The sequence below is a fragment of the Caloenas nicobarica genome, chromosome 1 (assembly GCF_036013445.1).
Source record: "Caloenas nicobarica isolate bCalNic1 chromosome 1, bCalNic1.hap1, whole genome shotgun sequence".
Taxonomy (NCBI): domain Eukaryota; kingdom Metazoa; phylum Chordata; class Aves; order Columbiformes; family Columbidae; genus Caloenas; species Caloenas nicobarica.
Genome location: NC_088245.1, coordinates 51694857 through 51716415, shown reverse-complemented (window position 1 = coordinate 51716415; position 21559 = coordinate 51694857). Strand labels below are relative to the sequence as shown.

At 39.4% G+C, this 21559-nt stretch overlaps 1 protein-coding gene across 1 annotated transcript in view; it reads left to right on the top strand.

Moving 5' to 3' along the window:
* LRRIQ1 (leucine rich repeats and IQ motif containing 1) overlaps positions 1 to 9374 on the top strand; it is a 108777-nt gene extending 99403 nt beyond the window's left edge. Inside the window, exon 26 of the mRNA XM_065656448.1 lies at positions 9235 to 9374. Within this exon, the coding sequence (XP_065512520.1) occupies positions 9235 to 9374 (140 nt within the window). The remainder of the gene's footprint in view (positions 1 to 9234) is intronic.
* The last annotated feature ends 12185 nt before the right edge of the window (positions 9375 to 21559 follow it).

Genomic DNA, 21559 nt, shown 5'->3' with positions numbered 1-21559 from the left:
TACTGGATGAGAAAGGGTTATACAGTTCTGAAGTAACTAAAATCTACTGGGCTTTGAAACCTAGTAGAAAATTATTAATATTGTTTTGAACATCCCTTCAACATAGTACTTTTTTCCACACAAATACCTCTGTAGATCTCACTAAAATATAAAATATGCCTCAGAAAAAGAGTTCTTGATCCACCATACATTGAGGCATAGCTTATATTGACATGGTCAGAGGAAAATAGTTAGAAACTAATTAAAGCGATGTTATAGGCTGAAAGAATGCAAAATACCCTCAGTTTGGAAACCCTTAGATGTGTTTGAATAGAATGGTACCTAGGCAAAAAGCTGTGCAGAGAGAAGGGATAATTTAGCAGTGGCATAACTCTATATGAATTTGAAATTCTTTAATGACTTCCTAATGAGCTCGCTCATCCTGCAAAATTATGGTGCAGACAGATAAAGCTCATAATCTTAGTAATATGTCACATCCAAATTTTTCATCTGATATTGATGCTTTCTTATAAACAATCAGTTAGAAAAGGCACTGTATTAGAAATTAATAAATCAGTACAATACTCTTCATTATATTTTAAACATTCTTCAGTATGTCGAACTTTACTTGATGTCCTGTATGTGAAAATACACAGTGCTATGGAACTCGCTCATGTGCAGACTTAGATAATAAAACCTACTTTTCCATGTACGGTGCTGATAGGATGCATTTTATCCACTTGAAAGAAAGTATTTGGCTGCAGATTCAAGAGCTTGGGCTTTTTCCAGTTCTGTCGTTAGCCTATTAGTTGATATTAAGAATGTTGTTTTGAATCTGTATACATCAATATTCCTATCTGCAGAAATAGTAGTCATAATATATACCATCCTTGTATAATGTTTATGTGTCTGCTGATGTAAGGATGGTGGCATCATTATGTAACTGTTAGGAAAGCGAAGGGGCCTCCTACTCTATTTGTGAACTGGATAAACTATTTGGAAGCTGCCATGTCAACAATGGAGTAATGTTACATAAGATTATACACAGGTAAAACAATGCAAATGACAAACTAGTTACAGTATGGTGACAAAATCAAGGGATATGTCAAATAGTGGAATGACTGATTCACAAAATAAAGATAAATGGTGACAATGTAGGTCTAACTCTCATTCTTTCAGAGTTTCTTAAATTCACTAACTGATTTTTTTTTCTTAACTGAAGAGATGTTGTATTGAGTAACAATAGAAGTGCGGTAGTCCTTCAAGAAATGTTATTAAAAATTCAATGAACAGTTTATAATGATGAAAGTAGGAAAAATCAGGTATGTACCATGAACTTCTTTCCAGTATTGATACAAATGCTGTGTTTAGAAGTGAAGTAAATCAGAATAGGTGTCACCATTTATGTGTGCAGAGGGCTATTTATCTTAATGTTATCTGCTTGAGAAGAAGGCTTATTTCAAAAATGAACATAAAATTGTGACAGTAAAAATGAATTTCTGACATGAAATCCTGGCTTAATCAGAGCCAGTAAGCCAAATTTAAGTATGATACATGCATCTAACACACAGTGCAAAAAACTTCAAATTTTTAGTTTTGTTTATTTTTTTGTTTTTCTCAAATATAACATCTGAGTATTTCCATGTTCTTGCAGTAGGCAATCTTAATAACTTATATTTTTTTAATGTAAGGAAACACACATGTAGGCTTGGATTATGAGTGTAATTCCATTGTTTTCCATGCCCAAATGTTTTAAAAATTTAACTAGTGGTGAGTGCGATTAAGAAGATCTGGATCAGGAAAGTATTTGTGTATAATTTTGCATAATGAGAATACTCATGCATGCAAATTTCACATAGTCTGCCACATCAGAACTTTTTTCTATTTGTTAAACACAGGTGAAAGGTGTCACTTTCCTAACCACTTGAAATTATTATGGAGATGCATATATATCTCTGTATTAGTTAACTGTTGAACAGCACATACCTAATGTTTTTGAACAGACTACAGAATGACAATATACAAGATGCTGCTTAATTCACTTTAAGGTTACATATTTAAAAAATGACTGACATACAGGTTTTAAAAGTCACTTAGAACTTGCTTTCATTAAATTTATCAGGCTAGGGAGGAAAATGGTCCATTATCTCATGTACTTTTATCGTCTGTGTTTTGAATTATGAAAATAATTCAAGAACTAAGTATAACAGATACATGCAGGCATTTCTTAAATTTTAAGTGTTTAACGCTACATCCCGATAGTCTTTTAGTAGGGTTTGGGGGTTCTTGTGTGTGTCTGTGTGTTTTTTTAAAGAGAAAACAGGTTTAAAAAAAAAAGAGAAAATCCTTTCTGAGACATTACTTACATGTAACTTAGATACCCACTTGGAACCTTTGAACCATTAGACCTACCACAATGGTTTCTGTCATATGTAATGAGTAAATAATAACAATTTTAGGTTTCCTTTGCTGTGGGATATTTGTCAAGTAGCTTCAAAAATATTTCTCAAGTCAGTGCATGGAAAGACCCAGTAACGGATTTTGGGCTACTACAGGGTTGGTGCATTTTCCACACTTGTGTTCCATAATCCTTTCTTTTACTATGGGCAATTCTTTTTCCTGCTTCTCCACCTTCTTATTCCAACATAAACTTCCTCTCCCATCCACTCTTAGGCTTCCTTTCCACAGTGACCATCTAGTCTTGTGTTTGTTTCCACAGATCCTTGTCTGATAACCTTTTTCTTCTCTCTATCTATTCCCCTTTATATCCACATGTTCCTTGCCAGTATTCCTCAGACTCACCATCTTCTAGTTTAAGTCTCCTCCAAATTTGTCCTGGTTCGTGCTATTTAAGCAGATCTTGGGTCCAGACTTTTAATGTACTTATTCTCTGTATCCTTTCTTATCATCACCTGTATTTTTACTTCTTTTAATTATGTAAGTTCTGAGAGTTAAGACCCATCTAATGCCCCTTAAACCATCTTCTTTATTCTTGCTCAGTCCCCCTTTGCCAATTCACAACTTTCTTCCCTGCATTTTCTCTCTGCTCTCAGTGTCAATTTGTCAAGTCATTCTTGTCTCTTGTGCCAGGTATGTTAGGGTATTGTTTGCCAACTTAGCCTTAGTTTCTGTCACCTTAACTCCAAGTCAGTCTCATTTCTCTCACAGTTTTTAATTCTAACCCTGTGCCTTTTCTCCCAGTCTCCCTCCTATAGGAGCTTGGGTTCATACCCTCTCCATGGTTGCTGTAGCCAGGCTCCATCTGCCGCAGAGAGCGTCTAGCAAGCAGGGTCTTAAGTTCCCTGACCTAGCATGATCTTCAACATTATTTTTAGGAATAGACTTCCTTAGCTCCATGTAACATCATGGTAAAGAGTGTTTCCATGCTGGCTGATATTTTAAGGAATATAGCCAAAAAAAATCAAGAACATCTCCTCCAGTCATGTAGAAACTTCAATTTGAATATACTTAATCCAGATTTGGACAGATCCTAAAAGCAAGGCCCTATCACTTGGCGGACTTCAAGTCCCCTCTGCAGAGAGCAACATAAATATTTCACATATTTTCTTAGAAGTGACTGACCTTTCAGAAAACTGCAGCCAAAGGCAGATGCTCAGTATGTAAAATTTCATCCTAAATTGTCAAAATTGAGGAAATAGATAAGGAGCTGAAAAACAAAATTAATATTGGACTGTAATAACCAATGCTGCCAGAAGTTCTGTTAGTAGTTAGGAAAATGTTATATTTTACAGGAACATATTTGGAGCAGTATGTTTACTATGTCGTTTATTTTAAGAGTATAAAATGGCAATTAATAAATGTTTATAATTTATTCTTGTAAATGCTTAGCTATCTGAATTCCTTATGTGACACATTTTGGAGTTCAGATTATTCAAGTACGTAATTGTCAGCATGATCTGGTTAGAACAGCATCAATGTTTGATAAACAAAGATATTTAAGTTGATTGTTTCTATAAAATCTTAAGATTAGTCTCTAGTCCTACCAACTTGAAGTCAATGAGATTTCTTAAAAAAATATAATCATTTGCTTAGAAAAAAAAAAAAAGAGAGATTATGTTTTATCTTCAAATCTCCATATGGAAAGGAGATATATCTTTATCTATTACATGGGATTTTGTCCAAGATGCTCCTGAGGCTTCTCAATGCTATCCAAATATAAGTGTAAAATATAAAAATGTAATGTAAAATTGCAGTACAATATTTTTGTTTTGATGTAAACGATCAACTAAAAAACAAATTTTTGATCCAACTTTGATATAGCCGTAAATAACATTATGAGAAAGTAACTTTTCTGAGATTGTAGCATTTACTGTTTTCACAGACCTGCTGAACCTAGCTTCTTGCCAGAGCTTAAATTGATGTAAACGCTTTGCTGCTAAGGATTTGTTCTGGTCACTTTCATTAAAATGTTGAAGTTTTTTCTCCATGCCTTCTTATGCTGTATTTACTCTTAAGTGATACAATATGGTAAGGGCTTTGAAATAAATTATATCTCCAGACACACAATGTTAGGTGGATCGATAAATGCCCTATGACGTCTACTATACATCATAAAATTTCTATCTTAGCCTGTTTAACAAAGCTTTTCTTCTTGGACACCAAGAATTTCATTCAAAGCATTTTACATATTGCATTACTTATCAAAACAGAGGATATATAAACCTTGACATTTGTTAAAAGACCCAGGCTTTAACCAAAGAAGACCAGAACAAATCAATAGCAGAAAACAGATTAAACAACAGAAAAGTGACTGCTTAGAAATAGAAGCATGCTAACTTAACCCAAGACAAGCTTTCAGCACATACTCAATAGAAATGGTTATTTGATATGTACAGGCACCTGAAAATCTCTCAGACTATACTGGAGCTTCATATAGTCAAATATTACAATTAAATCAAAGTACAGTAAACAACTGTTACAGCCTGTCTTCCAAAGCCTAGTTTGGGATAAAATAAATTAAATGGCTTTTCTTGGCTAAGATTTTGTTCCTATATGAATGGGTATTAGGATAACTGCATATCATGTTAAATTATACTTAATACACTTGCCGGGTTCTATTAACTTCTACTGCCAGTAATGGTAAAAATTATTATTATTGTTATAGTTATCAAAAATATCAGTAACTTATGGAGTAAAACAAATGTAATAGTTCTAAGTTATATTTAGTAAAGACACGGGCTTGAAACAATATGTATCTTTCTATTGTTGCCTTTCAGTAATGCTTACAATTATTCATAAATCACAAATACACGTGTACATACCTATGTCTGTATGTATGCATATTAATGAAATATATGCCTTATAGATCTTTTTATAGCAAAATGTGACTGTAAATGTCACTTTTATTTTACCAGTCAAAAAGTTCTGATAACAGTAATTTTATTCACTCATTGTCCTGGTTTTATTTAAAACAAACAAAAAAATCCCCACTATTGAGGTGTAAAGTAAGACTTTCAAATAAAGTACACCCTGAAGAACAGTTAAAGGATCTCATGGAGATTTTTAATATTTTAATAATACCTGAATATCTGACCTTGCATCACTTCAGGTATATGCTTGGTAGAACATTTTTAAAACTGCAAAATGTTTCCATTTTCTGTCAATCATTGGTTTTTTTGTGAATCTCTGCTTTATTTTTCTGTACATTGAACTAAGTATCCTCCCCACTTTTTATTATTTTCTCCCTTTTTCTTAAAATAAAAAAAAAATCTCATAAAGCAGTAAAATTGCACAACTTCCCCTGAGCAGTTATAATTGTATTTACATCCAAGGAGAAGTAAAGCACGATAAATATAAGTAAAGACAACAAATAAAAGTGAAAACAAGGCTATATTTTTAAGGAACATTTCTAGGTTCAGTCTCTTAATTCAATGTAGCATTGTCATCCCTTACCAGACTCTTTTGTCTTCCATCATCCCCCCGATCTAAGCAAAATTCTAACCGTTTGCTAATGGAGCTATCTTCATTGAAAATTTCAGAAGGAAAAAATTACCAGTTTGAATAACATAGAATCAGAAAACCTGTTGTAAACACACATACTTACAACAAAATATCCGAGTTTTAGTTTTAATTTATATGTTATTTTTACTTCTTTCAAGACTCTACCTAGATGCTTACTTTATACTTCAGTAAAAAGCTGCTCTTACTTGACCACAAGCATATTCATACCTAGATTTTCCCTAAAATAGCAAAAGACATGAATTAAAAAATAAGCTTAGAATGTTGTGGGCCCATGTCTGATAAATCAGGTAAGTCCTATATTTACAATTCATTCCATTCCTATGTTTTCATGTTTATTTCTGTTTATTCTTGCATTAAACTCCAGGAGAGAGAACTGCAATAAAAGTCTTTCTCATGTTTGACTAATACCTTCGTTGTAAATGAAGTATTTCTTTGCCTCATGATCCATTTTTTTTCAGTCATAGTTAACATTTAAGCCGTTAGCAGTCTAAGTATAATGTCTGAGTATTAGGTATAATATGAATAGGAAGAAGCAAACTTCACTACGCTTATATGCCGGTCTAATATCTGTGTTTGAGAATTCTTCTTCAGGGAATAGGCTGTTGGATCTCTGTGCCATTCTGTCTTCCATCACTCCAGTTAGACCAATAACTGGAACAGCAACGCTGATAATAATACCCATCTCTTACAACTAGTTAGTAGATATCAAAAGTGCTTTATCAGAAGGGCAAGAATAATTATGCCCATTTCAAAGATGGGAAGATGGGAAAAACAATGGGAGTGATTTGCAATGATTTACAACAAATCTGTCTTGTAGATATTTCATTCTGAATTAGTTGATCATTCCCTACAATGATTTTATTTTATTTGACAGAAAGTGCTGAGAACTGTGTGAAGTACGGAAAGAAAGAACAGAGTTGTCTGTGGTTTTTTTCAGTTTGTGTAGGTCACTACTGTAAAGTTTAAAGCAAACCCTAGGAAATCTAACCAGTAGTTCAGGCTGAAGAGAGCTGTGACTGTCAGACTTTGGGAGAGCCTCTGATTTGTTAAACCTGCATGAAAGGAGTCTCTACACCTTTAGAGTGTATGGGATTTTGTGAAAATACCTTCAGGTTATTCTGTTCTGTTACTGAGGGTCTACAAATCCTGAACTATGACTCTCAGACATCTACAACATTGTTTTGTCAGACAGCTTGTATGCAGTCAAGATTAATAAGTTATTACATTTTACTCACAAAATATTTGACTACGCTACCATTTAAACAACTCATGAGTCAATTACAATTAAAAATAAATAAATAATTCCATGAACTTTTTACTCTGGAGTTTAGACATGCACAATTCGTGCTATGACAGATACATCTGTTATTCTGGCAACATAAAAGGATATATTAGTAATTTTTGAAGACTTTTCGCAAGTTTCTTGTAGCAAATTATGGCAAGTCTTTGGTTTGGGTTTTTTTTTATGGAATACTAATGTACATTTCATAGTAATGGAAGGACAATATATCCCTTCCAATGAATTACACATAGTTATAAATTGAAAGACAGAAAACCTGTATTTACAGATTTCTGAAGTCCATCATGAAAATATTATTTAGCAGTACAGACAGGTTCATAAACAAGCGAGATTGTTGGTCCAGAAGTAATCTAGATTAGACAATTTGTTCTGGCATTTGTATTTATTCTGTTTTTAAAATAATGTAAAAAAAAATTATTTTGTCAAAATTGGAAATCAATAACTCATATGTCTAGTTTACCTGTATCATTGATGAAACCTTGGAGATGAGTGCATAGGAAAGTCAGTCTCGGGCATAAATTGGCCCCAAACTTCTTTTCCAGTCTAAACATGAAACAGCTATTTGCCCTGGTTTTCTTTAACAAAGAACATATTCCCATCTTAATTCTTCTTGTTGTTTAACAACGTCTGCAAATTCAGAAAGCATCTCTGTAAATTACAGAAGGGATGCAAGTTTTTGCTGTAAAGCAAAAACATTACTATTTTAAACATTTATCAGGTAGACCTAAAGTAAGCTGTATCTTTTAAGAAAAAAAAATTACATCTGTAGAGCCATAAGAAAATGAATTCAGATCATGTTAAAAATACTTGAAAGCCCTTGGTGACAAAAAGAGTGAAATATTTTCTAAGATACATTAGCAATAATTTAAACTTCATTAAAAAAGAGAACTGTGGGCTGGGAAAAGCTCCTGACATTTAGCTCTAACAGACTACAGAAAAGGATCCATGAGAAAACAAATAAGTTCTTATTATTTGAAATTTATAGCTATGTTGTATATAATAGTAGATAGAATTCTATTCAGTCATATAATTTATGCTCTGCTTTCATTTTGTGGGACTTTTTATTGTGAGAAATGTATCTGTGCTATAGAAAAGTACAAAAATATCAAAACCTCTACAAATATGTAGTTAGCAATCTCTCCCTTTGATAAGTAGCAAAAATATGTTTGTAAAATTTTTATTTGACAAGCTAACATAGCGTGCTACTTTTTATGTATGTATAAAACTGCTGTACTGTGAACATCATATCATTCTCTTGCAAAGTCTGAGTTTTCCACAGATGCGTTCTTCCTTACAGATGTCTAAGAAACATATTTCCATATGTGAAGTGTTGGTTTGGGTAAAATAAATATCCTACCTTTAGTCAGGTCTACTGCTCATTTTATTTAAATAATTGTCTTAAATATTTTGTAATATTGTCTACATTACTCAAGCGTCATATGCATGACAATGAAAGTTATTATTTCACGTATTTCTATGTGTGCTTAAACTTGTGGCACCATTCAACATGAAAGTTTAAGTATTCTTGGGCACTGAAAAAAAGAAATCTCTCCTTTCGTCTAATACAGTACAACAATAACTTGTTTATTAGATATATCTTCTCAACTAGTTCTCCATCCACTTGAAGGTTGAATGACATTACTAGCTTCTCTGTTAAAAGTATTGCTTATCCCCATATGTGTTTAAAATATGCTCAAAATGGACAGAGTGACACTTTTAAAAATAGTAAAATTTTCTGTAGTAATTTTACTGTCTATGTTGATAAGGAGTTTGTTTTTTAAAAAGTACTACCCTGTGAAAATGCTTGTATTACTTTTAAAACAGTGAGTAATACATAATCATAAAAGTTGTGTGCTATCAGATTAGATATATTAAAGTATGTTATTATCTTAAAAATAATATTGCAATGCAGTGACATTTAGGGAGTTTTGTTTGATTGTGGTTTTAATTTCATATGTTTGTTTATTGTTCAGAAAAGAATATATCTACTCCAGAAAAATCATGTTTGGGTCCATCTCATAAAGAACGGATATCATTTCGAGACCATCCAGTGCAGCTCAGCGGAGGATGGGGAGCAGGCAAAAAAAGGCAAAAGCTTAAAAATATTAGCTGAATATCGAAGATAGTTTAACTTGTTGATTTAATCATATATGGAGAGCTGTTTCTTTTTAAGCCTGTGAATATCAGTTTTTGGATTTTCATTTATTACCAGTATGAACAGTTTCAGTTAACTACATTTGACTTACTATACCCAGTTACAGTGGTTTGGGTTTTTTTTGTATTTTGGTCAAACTACTTTATATCTGGCAGTAAGTTGTCAGAGTTTGTGTTTTCAACTGGTTATATGTTCATGTGATGTAGAATGCAGAACTGATTAACCCTGAAGGCTTGTTGTGCAGTGAATAAGTTTAGGATGGCTTATAGGAACTGTTTGAGATGTACAAATGTAATAATGGTTCATGCTCATGTGATGTATGTCACATATCAAAACACTGAATTCTCATTTTCTCACAAATAAAATACATTTGCAAACTATATTGCGAGCCATAACAGCCAGCAATGTCATTCTTAAAGAATTCTGTTTAGAATATTTTACTGAAGCAGCAAAAATTCACAGCAACTTACAAATGGGGGGGATACATTTTTCTTTTTTTTTCAGTAATATGAGGAGTCCTCCAGAGCTTTCATCCTAAATTGTAGTGGTAATATGATAAGGCAACCTGTTATAGTTTTATACTTTCAAGGACTTCTAACATTTTCCTAGAAAGTTAAAGAAAAAAAATGTATTTACTAAGTTTTCATTTTGTTCTAGGGTAATGTAACATTACATCTACATGGCATTGTTAACCCAACTTTACTTGTTGCTGTAGCCAGACTCTTTCAGACCCAGGTGTAAAACTTCTGTGGTGCAAAGAGATCTAGAGACAGAGAAGAAATACTATTTCAACTATTCATGGGTACCTAACTCAATACTTCTGTTGAATGCCTTGCCCATCAAGATGCAGGACAGAAAATGTTTCTTGCTTTCAAAGCCTAACATTATTTTAGTGTTTTCCACTTTGAAGGTAGAAGTTGCTAACTGAATCTGGAGAAGTCTGTCTTGGGTATTTCCTCATCTGCTTTTGTACAATATTGTGAAGCCTCAACCCTCTAAAGACTGGGAGAGAGGTGGGGAGGGTAACGGGGTTTGAAACTTCAGTCAGTAAAGAACATAAATTCTTATGTTGTGGCTGGTTTTAAAATGTGTTTAAATTGCTATGACATTATTTTCCGAAGTGCTTTTTATGCTAACATACACATATGACTATGGATTAAAAGCAGTTATCTTCATTTTTGTGAATACTTGCATTCATTTTCAGATTAAAAAATGGCTGGTCTCATGGAAAAACTACAGCAAGTAACCTTGCTTGTTTGAGTCAGTGTGCTGGTTTTATTATTATTTTACTTTTCAAAAGTCAGTGCAGCCTACTTCAGAAAATATTTCTTTACCTTTCTGAGGAATGATGATCAGTGAAGGTTACTCGGCCTGGCTATAGAAATAGCATGATTGTCAGCAGGGTATAAGATATCATTAGATGTTTAAGTTACCTAGTTAGTTTCCCGATGTGTGTAGTAAGTGTTAACCTGGATTTCCAAATCTGCTGTATAATGACTTTTAAATGACACCCTCAAAGACTGGAGCTTCTGTGGTTTCAGTTGTGTCATCATGGATATAAGTTTTGTAGGAAAAACGTCAGTTCAAAACATCTGCCAGTATAGATGGCAGAGTGGTCAGAAACAGATGCATCACTGTTAGGTGTGGTAACTGGAGATCAAAATGCAAAATGAAAGAGTTCACAGTTGAACGCTTCTTGCAGATTATTCCCTCTATATGTCTAGAGTGTCCATAATACACTGCACATCTCCACAGCTGTAAATAACAGATATTTGTATTTCAGATTTCATAAATCTTTCTATATCACCTATATCTAACTCTATATCTAAAAGACTTGCTGTATAGAACTCATGATACCTGATCTCTTTTGCTTTCCAGGTGTTTCTGAATGAGAAATACCTCCAAGCCTAAATAAAATGCATTGGCAACATTTTTAAGGCATTTTATTGTGCAAAGAGGAAATAGTAGCTTTTTAAGATACAATTTACTAAATTACAAATTGGAGTGACAATATTGGTCGACATGCCTTTTCAAGTTCATAATATATTTAGTCTGTTATTCCATAAGGTGATATTGTCATGCATAGGTTAAGTAGCATAACCAAAAGAAATTAAGTTATAAAGTATGCCAAAATATGTTGCTGTTTTCATTACATAACATTGTGATGTGTAATAGGATTATGTCTTTTTATTGTATCCAACACATTTTTTACAGATTTCAGTATTTGAAGTACAGTGTGTCTGGTCAAATACAGGTAAAAGTGCAAGGTGCGGTTTCTGTTCAAGCTAGTGGAAAGACCTCTATGGCTTTCAGGAATAAGGTGAAGCAACCCTAAATGTGGGCGAATGCCTGCTGTTCATAGTCACACCTCACAGTATGCAAGGTCAGCAGTGGCACGAATGCTGCACATGGTGACATACTTATGAATTTTTCAAGCCCTATTCTGTAGAGCAGAAAGCTGTTTCATGTTTTATTTGTGTCTTTCCTGGAGTTTCTTTCCTTTCTGCTCTCTTTTCTTTTTTTTCTTTTTCCTTTTTCTCTTTCTTTTCTTTTTTTATTTCTTTTTCTTTTCCTTTTTCTTTCTGTTTCCGTTTTGGTTTGTTGTTTGGTTGTGGGGTTTTTGTGGGTTTTTTTTTGTTTGTTTGTTTAGTTTAGTTGGTTTTTGAGGTTCGTTTTTTTTTTTTTAGTTTTGGTTGGGTGGGTGAGTGGGTGAGTGGGGTTTTTTTAAGCTTTTCCCCATGATACAGCAACTCTTATTTAGGATGAGAAAATATTCTTAAAAGTAAGTTTCTCTGGCAATCTGTTCTGACATTGGAGTGGCTGTAAGTCATAGTGACAACCCAACAAAACCTGCACCACAAATCCCCCAAAATACATGTTTCTAGATGGGCTACTGCCTTTGTGGTGCTCCAGAACTCTTCGTGGTTCACCAGCGTTATCTCCTCGGCACCTTTTTCTTTTCCTTGTAGATGTTGTTGACATGAAGGAGGAGGGACTTCATGTGAATAAGCTCTTTCAAAAAACTTCCTTGGCTGTATGAAGCTCGAGTCTCTGAAATGTAGAAAAGCATTCATACAGAATTAAGAATTAAAAAAATGAGTTGCATTTATGCATTGATCCTTTGATGGCCGTCGTTCGCCAAATCGAATCGAAAAGCTTTCTGCGAGCTCTCTTGAACTCATGCCTGGGGTGTCTTTTCCTCTGCAACTTACCTGGACAGCTGCACAGTTGTTTGAACGGTGGCATTAGGAGTATCTTTACCTGCTGCAATAGAAAAAATGCACCCCAAAATGGGTACTCTGAATGAGAACGAGGTGTTAATAGTACTCAGATAAACCACACCGGAATGACAAAACGCTGTGAGGAAACGATTCTTGGTGAATAATGGGCAGATTTTCTTACTTACGTGTTAAGACACTCCTCAACAGTAACCGCGCTGACTCAAAAGATTATTGCTCAAAGAGATTTCTTGTTTTAACAGATCTGTGAATAGCAGGGAGACAATCTATAGGATACATATTGCTTTGGTGCTGGGTGAGTTGGTGTCACATTTTAACTCAATAAACATTAACATTAATTATTTATAATGCATTCCTTAAGGAGTGTTTACATTTTTAAAAACATGTCACAAGTGGCATCCAAATCTGTCGTCAGACACATGGGTGCAAAACTGCCACTTGGTCTCCCACTGCAACCGTTGTACACACTGTGAGGATATACTGGATTAATATATTTTTTTATTTTGGTGTCGTATTATCAGATAATGCCAATGTATGTTTATGGAGGCACAGTCTCTCCTTGATACACACTGAAGTTACTCCTATTAGCATTAATGGAAGCCAGGCTAATATCCTGGGACACTGTGATGTCTTAATATGCTTTTCTTTAATGAGAAAAACACATATGAAAATTAGCTATTACCGCATGGCCCCAAAAAGGCAGGAAAGGAACTCAACCGTATTATAAAAGATTGAGTAGCCTGATATCACATCTGAGATCCAAGCTGTTTGTACTTAGCTATACTAGCTGAAAAAATAACCAACTTTCTTGCTTTGTTTATTTCTTTTTACAGTCATAAGTGAAAATCAAGTTAACTAATTTCATTTTTTATAGGAGTTGTGAAAAGCATTAGCCCAGCATAGGGGGTTTGGCTAGTAGTCTCTGGAATGCAGACAAATCTGATTTCATCATTGCATAAGGTCTTAAAGAATGGAAATGTTGGCCAACAGTGAACTACTGCAGCACTTGTAAGAGCCTTCGTAATATATATATGAAGTCATCGATGTAGCTGTGGTTAAGCAGGAATGGAACACCTCTTTCTGCTCACACAGAGACAGAAAAATGTGCCTGGAGTAGGGAGACATAGGAATGGCCTGCAAGTAACTATATATCATCTAAAGCAGCTGTTGGGTCTTGTGGAGAACTGCTTTGCTGTTTTTCAAGGTAGATGGTGGACAGGGAAGTGCTGACCACATTTTCTTGGATCCATCCTCTTTATCATGCCAAGTTGTTCTGAGGATTTGTTAGCACTAAAATCCCTACTGGAGAGATGTTCATGAAGTTCCGTGATGGTAAATGGAAAGGGACTAGGTTTTCAAATAGGTTTTTAGTAGAAGTTTTGTGTAACTGCCCCAGACTGGGCATCCTTACAAGGACTGAAAGCTGAAATGAATGGCATTATGAGCTACACTGTTATTTGCAGAACAGATGGAAAAACGGATTGTTCTTCATGAGCACAGGTGGACTTCCTCCGTTATTTGGTAACATAGATGCTGACACAACAGGTTAGCACCTAACACGAGGCATTACTTCAAGCCTGAACGCAAATAAGCGCCACCAATTAGCCGAGCCACAGCCAATGTGCGTGACCAGTATCTTGAGGTATCTGTACAAGACGGCTTTTTAGGAGAGCTCGCTATAGCTATTTAGATAAAATTCTAATAAAGGATTAAAGCCTTTGTTTAAAGCCCTCTTAATTTTCTGTGCTTGTGAGCCATGCTCTGAAAAGGATAACGTAAAAAAAATAAAATAAGCTTTGTTTTCCTCTACATTGCAGTCATTAGATGAAAATTGTTCCTCCAAAACTGCATGTTCTCTGTCATCATGGCCAGGTGTAGGAGGTTCGAGAGGTTATTCATTGTAAGAACACAAGTCAGCCCTTAACTTGGCTCTAATTTGCCTAATATGTTGCCATTCACGCGATTTAATTCAGTTCTCTCGCAATTTTCCTTTACACGACAATTCCCTTAATGTGAGAAAAGAAGGCGTGCCGCCGGAAAAAAAAAAAAAAAACCCACACAACAAAACAACAACAACAACAAAAAAACCCACGACAAAACAAAATACGGCCAAGCGGACGACAGCGGAGAAGAAAGGAATATATCGACCACGCAGTCTCGATAAATGCTTATTTCTGGTGGCTTTTTCTCTTCCATCGCAGTTTGTTCTTAATTTGCGGCTTCTGTGAAAAGGACGGCCGGGCCAGGGGGGGCTCTTGGTGCCGCCACCACCGGTGTCAGCCCCGGAGGAGCGCGGGGGAAATCGTTACCTACGTTCGTTTCCCTTTTTTCCGAGCAACAGCTTCATTCTTCATTGTGGGTTCAGCCCCATTGCTTTCTCTGACAATTTTGCCTGGGGAAAAAAAAGCTACATTTTATGCAGCCCCTTCATGTTGGTGCCGTTTTCATTCGCTTTTAGTTGCAGGTGATGTCTCGGGGTTTCGTTGCCTTCGTGCAATGTGCAGCTTGGCCGTGTGCCGGGTTAAGCACAGATCCTCGCCCAGGGCGGTGTGGGAAGGACTTTCGCTGGTCAGGAGGGATGCGCTGGCTGTGTTGGCAAATGGTCCAGGGGGCGACCTTCTTGCTCTTTGCGGCAGGGGGAGCCGAGGTAAGGCTTCATGCTTTCACCACCTCCGCTTTACCTGATTACTTGAAAACGCCCTTCTTGCACAAATGCAGACACAGATAAGAGACTTTACTTCTGGGTCATGTCCCTTCTCCACCGCCCATCGTTGCCTGATACTCTCTAGAAACAGCCGCCACAAACGGGCTAGAGAAAGGTCTCTCGCGGTGATACATACCAGGTACGAGTTTTGTCAAGAAAAAGTGAAATATTCCGAGGCAATTTGTAATACAGTGGATTAATTTTGATTGCCCAGGGTAGAAACAAAAAGAAGGCTGTCTCTAACCCTAGGCCGGGGGTTGACTTTATTTGCCAATATCAATATTTGTGTGGAAAGCTTAAAATATGTTGTTTTTCCAAGAGCAGAAGCTTTAAAAGGAGAGGAGGAGGAGGAGGCCTGTGGATGAAATATTAGCAGCATATCGGTTAACCACTAAGTCCTTTTTTGTGTTCATCTAGCCGTTTCTGGCAAGAAGGGCAACGAGTCTAAAGACTCGGGGATAGATGCTCCTTAATGCAGGGTAGCGTTTCAAAAGATACAGGCACCTCTCAGCAAAGGACAAAATAAGGCTGAGACTGTACAGAGCCGGCTGCTGAAAGACCAGAATAAAATCGCTCTGTGGCTTTCAAGATCGCTGAATTACACATTTTTAATCGAATCTAGCATACATCTTATTGGAAAAAAAAAAAAAAAAGAAAAAAAGGCAACGGTTCTTTCAAACGAGCTAACCTTGAAAACGAGCAATCCCTGTCGAAGCAGCTCAATGCATCCGTTTGTTAGAGCCTCCAACTTGGAACAGGGGTCTATTTTTTAGCCCCTGTCCCTTCTGTCTCACACCTTCCTTTAGCTTCGTGCTTAGAAACCAGAATGTCGACCTATTTCATGCCCTCGAAGAAATCAATTCATCTGAGATGACAAGGCAGCCCCCCACGCACTCTCCAGGCCCCTCGATACATTCAGAGCCTCGGGGTCTCTCCGGTAATGTAGCCCCGTATATTTTCGGAATTGTCCCAGTATTAATCAAACTGCCAGCAAGGAAGACCGCGTAACTTGCAAAAGAGGGATTTGCTTTTGGTTTGCTCGTTTGCAGACGTGCGCTAATGTTCGGTGCTCTGCGGTCAGCGCTCACTCGGTTCGCGATGGGAGAGCGAGAAGGGGTCGTTGTTTAAAAAAAATAAATAAATAAAAAGGCTTTATTTAGTTAGACTTCTACGCATAAAGACTCTTGACCAGATTCTTTGGGGAGCGCCCCTTCCTCGGAAATAAATTCCCGGGGAGGCGGGGAGAAGCAAATATTCACCTGTAACATACTGCATAACCTACTAGTGAGATTTTTTCACATTTGGATTTTTCTCCTAAGGCGTCAGTTTCTTTGATATGAAGAATGGTGTTTGTATTTTGCCTTGCGTGTATCTCTATAATTTGTTGGAAAGGACGGCGGAGCAGACCGGGACAGGATTTGGATTTCAAAGAGCAGATCCAGCTGCTGGAGCACCAACCCGGCTCGGCTGATTCAGCCGGCAGGTTTGTCCCCACGTCGAGGCGGGTGCGACAGACGCCTCTCCAGGACCCGGCTGCAGGCAGAGAAAGGCTGTGCCAGTCTTTCCCATGATCCCGAGTGGAAAGCGGGATCCTATTCCTATTCGAAGTGCAGAGAAAAAAAAAAAATCCGAAACCCATCTTTAGGACCAGATCTCTTTTTCCTGATAGTGCCAAACTGCACGGGGTTTTGAGTCCCGCGGCCCAACTTCCAAATCCTTTCTAAACTCGATAAAGGGCTCCAATAGCAGCCCGATAAAGCATAGATTAAATTCTTGTAGGATTTGTTTTTGTAGCACATATGTAAGTCGGATTCATTATAATTTGAACGAGATCAAGATAAGAGATTAATGATTTTATAGAGCATCTCTGCTGAGATTTCCTATGGGGCTAAGATTAAATCCACACACTAAATATTATCTCATTCCATTTTGTGTTGAAAGAAACGTTAGACCATTTAAGAAGAGTTATTAAGTGTTGCAAGAAGAAAATGGTCGAGGTTCGTCCAGCTCTGATAGCAATCCCGCTTTCCTAACGGGCGGAGAGGGACGGAGGAACCTTCCTATTTACCAGTTTCTTGTCTTCCCCCTGAATATGCCTTCGAGGCACAGGAAATCTTCATTTTATCTGTGCAGGTGTCATACAGGAAGCCTCCCAAACAGCTGAGGTACTCTCAAAGCGCCAAACTGCAGGAACCGTGAAATGATTGCTGTCATTACGTTTTGGCTGGTTTGTGGACAAAATCTGGGAGCTTCTGAACCTCGAGTGTGGCTGGGAAAGGCTCCAGGTTCGGGCCCAGCCTAATGAGAAACGACACATCACTTTCCCTGTGCTCATTTCGAGGACTTTGAGCGGAGCTCAACGGTCTCGTCCTTCTGCCCACGGAGAATTAACATTAAATTACCGAGAAGAAGAGTAGTCGATTTGCTCATATACTTCAATTTATCTCTGAGAATACAAATCCCAGGCTTTTAGTAAAATAACTCCAAACAATGTCAATTAAACACTTTCCCTCCGAGCGAAAAATCTGAAGGCTACCCACCCTACGTAAGAATCGATTTTTGTTTGTTTTCTTAGGTGAACCAAATCTGCCCTTTAGGAAGAAAGTTCATTAAACAGGGCTTGGATCGGGACCTTTTTGCAGCCTTACTGCGGAGATCCGAAGCACAATCGTTACTTTTAAACATCAGGATAATGATGCTTAAAATACCAAAAAAAAAAAAAAAAAAAGTCTAACAGCCCCCAAACCTCAACTTCTCTTAGTGTTCATTGAAACGCGTTGCACATTTTTTTGCTGGCAATAAGAATACTTCACATGATTCTTCTCACAAACAGGATGTCTGGAAAATTATAACTACGCCAGGCTAGATTTTGAATCAGTAATTTGCAATTCGCCACATTCCGCTGGGAGGGAGATGTGGAGGGAGTTGCGGAGTCTCTTTATACACCTTCTCTCGCCTCCGCAGGTCGAGTGTCTCGTTCCTAAGACGGGGCGACGGAGATCGGGCCGCTCCTCTCTTGGGGGATCTCTGTAGCCCAACTTCAAACCGACCCAATGCAATAAAATCTCGGGGTCCGAACGTGAAACGAGCAACTAAGTAAAGCCTCAGCAAAGAAAACAGGAGGCTTGTGGAAATATTGAGCCATCCGAGCACCTGTTTTTCGAGAAAGCCGCTTCCCTTCGTATTTCATGGACCCTCCTTCCCCCGCAGCTATTGGGGTACTCGAGCCCATTCAAGGAAACGCATCGCTCCCCTTCTTCCCCTGCTGTCAGCCCCCAGTCGCCCTTCACAGCGCGGGGTATTACCTCGCGGGAACACCCAGCTCTCATCTTCATAGTTTCCTCTTCCATTTTCATGGATAACTGGAGTGGGTGCATGTGGAAGGAAGCGAGTAATCCCCCCCCAAATTCATTTAGCCCACTCCCAGGTAGCGCTTTCTTCCCATTCAGTCCCTAAATAAATCTCGTGTTGTAACTTTTCTGGAGGGAAGAGAAGTGTCAGTGTAAAATAGATTAAAAAATAAAAACGTCTTCTCTGTGTCCTGACATCCATGGTTAAAAAAACGGTACTAGAAATGGGGAGGAGGGTCGGGGGAATGGGGATTCCTGCGCATTTGGAAGGGATACTCTCGCACGTATCGATGCCGTAGCGTTCTCACTTTATTTAAACATACGCAAGTATTTCGGGAGTGCTGCAAAGGAGATGCCTCAGACATTCAGTAGCACTATTTCGGCTGAAAACTGCCATCCAGAGCAGCAGCGGCAGCGCCAGCTGAGGACCTAGTAACGACCACCCTGTCCAGGGCGGGTCGTCTCGTACCGTGTGGGTCCAGCACAGGACTTCGTCCATTCAATTTTCCGAAATCCGTGCACTTTTCGGCAGCGAAACGCTTGCAGTTTATACAAGATCCTCATTCCTACGCTCGGGTCTGTAACTTCTGGTCTCGGGCAGGGGAGGAATGCGAGGGCGGAGGGGGGAAGGCAGCCCGCCTTCCCTGCAGGGGAGCCCCGCGGGTGCGGAGGCGGGGAAGCCTCCCGCGGTGTGCGCTCCCGGCTTATCTCAGGGGACAGGCTTCCCCCGAGGAGCTCCTATGCACTGCAGGGGCGAGCTCCTTCACACCACCTCTGGCCACGAAACGTCTTTCCATCACACATAACACCCTTTCACAGAAGGTTTGGGAGATACTCCATCTCTGGAAACACAGCGGCACATCTGCACGCAGCTCTTAATAACTGGGCTGCCTGGCGGAGGGGATCAGTCCCTGAAGAAAGATGCTTTTCAAAGCTGTCTCGCCTCAGCACAGGATTTTTTTTTCCTTTGCCGTCTTCTCCCCCGGGATCTGTCCAGCCCCTTTTACATGGTTTTAGCCCGCTGAAGTCAGCTTTCTGTTTTCAAGCTTTTAAGGAGAACGAATGCCATACGTGGCGCCAATTCTCCCCTAGGTTACATCTCTCCTTCCCTTTGAAGTCAGCTGGGTTGCACAGAGATAAATAAGAGCAGAATTTGGCCCCTGGAGCTAACAGTGATGTGGAAGCACTCTGATTTGTATTTCTATGTTTATTTATTTATTTTCCGGGGATGGAGATAAGTTCCGGTTGTAATCTGTGTCGCTGTGTATCTTTAATACTCATATACTGTAAGCGCATATATAAATCACGGCGCTTATCTCATCGGGGAGCGCTTTGCAAAGACGGGGCGAGAAGCGAGTGGAGTCACCGCTGGGGTGCAGATGCTGCGGGACGGGTCTTTTTCTTCTCAGAGGAGCGGGGCGGGGAGGTGGGGTGAAGAGCACAGAGGACTCGGCAGCCTGTCCCGAGTCTGGTCCCCAGCCGAGGCCCGCGGTTCCACGGCCCCGCGGGTCAGCCGCAGCCGCCAGGGTGGCCCGGTCCACCCGGGAGGGAAGGAGGGAGCGAAGCTGTGGCGCTGCCGGGGTGCGCGGCCCCCAGGGTCCCCCGGGCAGGGAGCCAGCGCTGCCGCCGCGGAGGCGACTCTTCGCCGCCAGCGGGACACGCGTGTCCCCGCGGGCGGGCACCTCCGCGCTTCCTACAGCCTCTCTCGAAAAAGTCTCGAAAAAGTCCTGCTGTCGGCAGTTGCCTTTTTTTTTTTTTTTTTTTTACGGGCACATGAGATGCTCCTTGTCCTCGGCTCCTCTGGAGTTTAACAGCTGCCTTTAAAGACGGACATTTATTGGGATAAAAGTGGATTGCAGGCTGCAACAACGTTACATGTGTCTCTCATTTAAAAGACACCGAGAGCTCCTTTTTCTTTTCCTTTTTTTTCCTTTTCTTTTTTTTTTTTTCTTTTTTTTTTTCCGTCCTCCAAGGCATTTAGTGGTTTTAAGTCATAGTTACAAAGAAGTTGCCGAAACGCCAGCACACGGAGATGCGAGTGGCGGGGGACAAGGAAAGGACCTATTTCCCCGGCTCTTGATCGGGGAAAAACGTGCAAGGAGGAAACGTGCCACTTCTTCAACAAAAACAAAGGGATGGGAACTGCCTCTGGAGCGGCTCCCAGGGCCGAGTCCTGCCCCTCGCCCGGGCTAGGTAGTGGGCTGACCCCTGTCGCACCTGGCCGCGCACCGCGGGCACCGTTGTCCCTTCGTGCTCTTTTCCCTTCTCCCGGGAGCGTACGGGAACCGCTTCCACCTCGCCCATCCCGCAGTCGGGCAAAGCAGTACCTACGTCCCAAAAGCAGCTCAACCAACCCCAAGTCCCCGACCGCCACGTCTGCGTTCTCCCTCGGCGGGGCCGCGCATCCTGCGGGGGTGGCGGCGGGGGCCAGCCGGGCCGCTTCCCCGGGCTCCGCGCCTCCCGCAGCCGCGACGCGGGCCGGTGTCGGGAGGCAGGTAACGCTGGAAAACGGAACAGAGATGCGGAGATGGCATCCCGGCTCTGCGGGGTGGCAGGGAAGGACAGGTTGTGCGTGTGTCGGGTGATGCCTGCAGCTGCTCGACTGTAGCTGAAACAAACACCTCTCGCTTAGCTGCCCCTTTCTCAGGGAAAATATGGAACTAGAGAGCAGCTGAAGAAGGAGGGGAGCTGCTCTCCGAGAAATACGCTGGACCTGAACTGGGTTTCTCTTCACCTTTGTCTGGGTTCACAAGAAAGGTCTCTAGGACGCTTAGCAGTCCCGGCTGGCCATTACCACATCTATACTTCGACCGCTCATTAAAGCTTCACTTCTCCCCCAACATGGGAGAA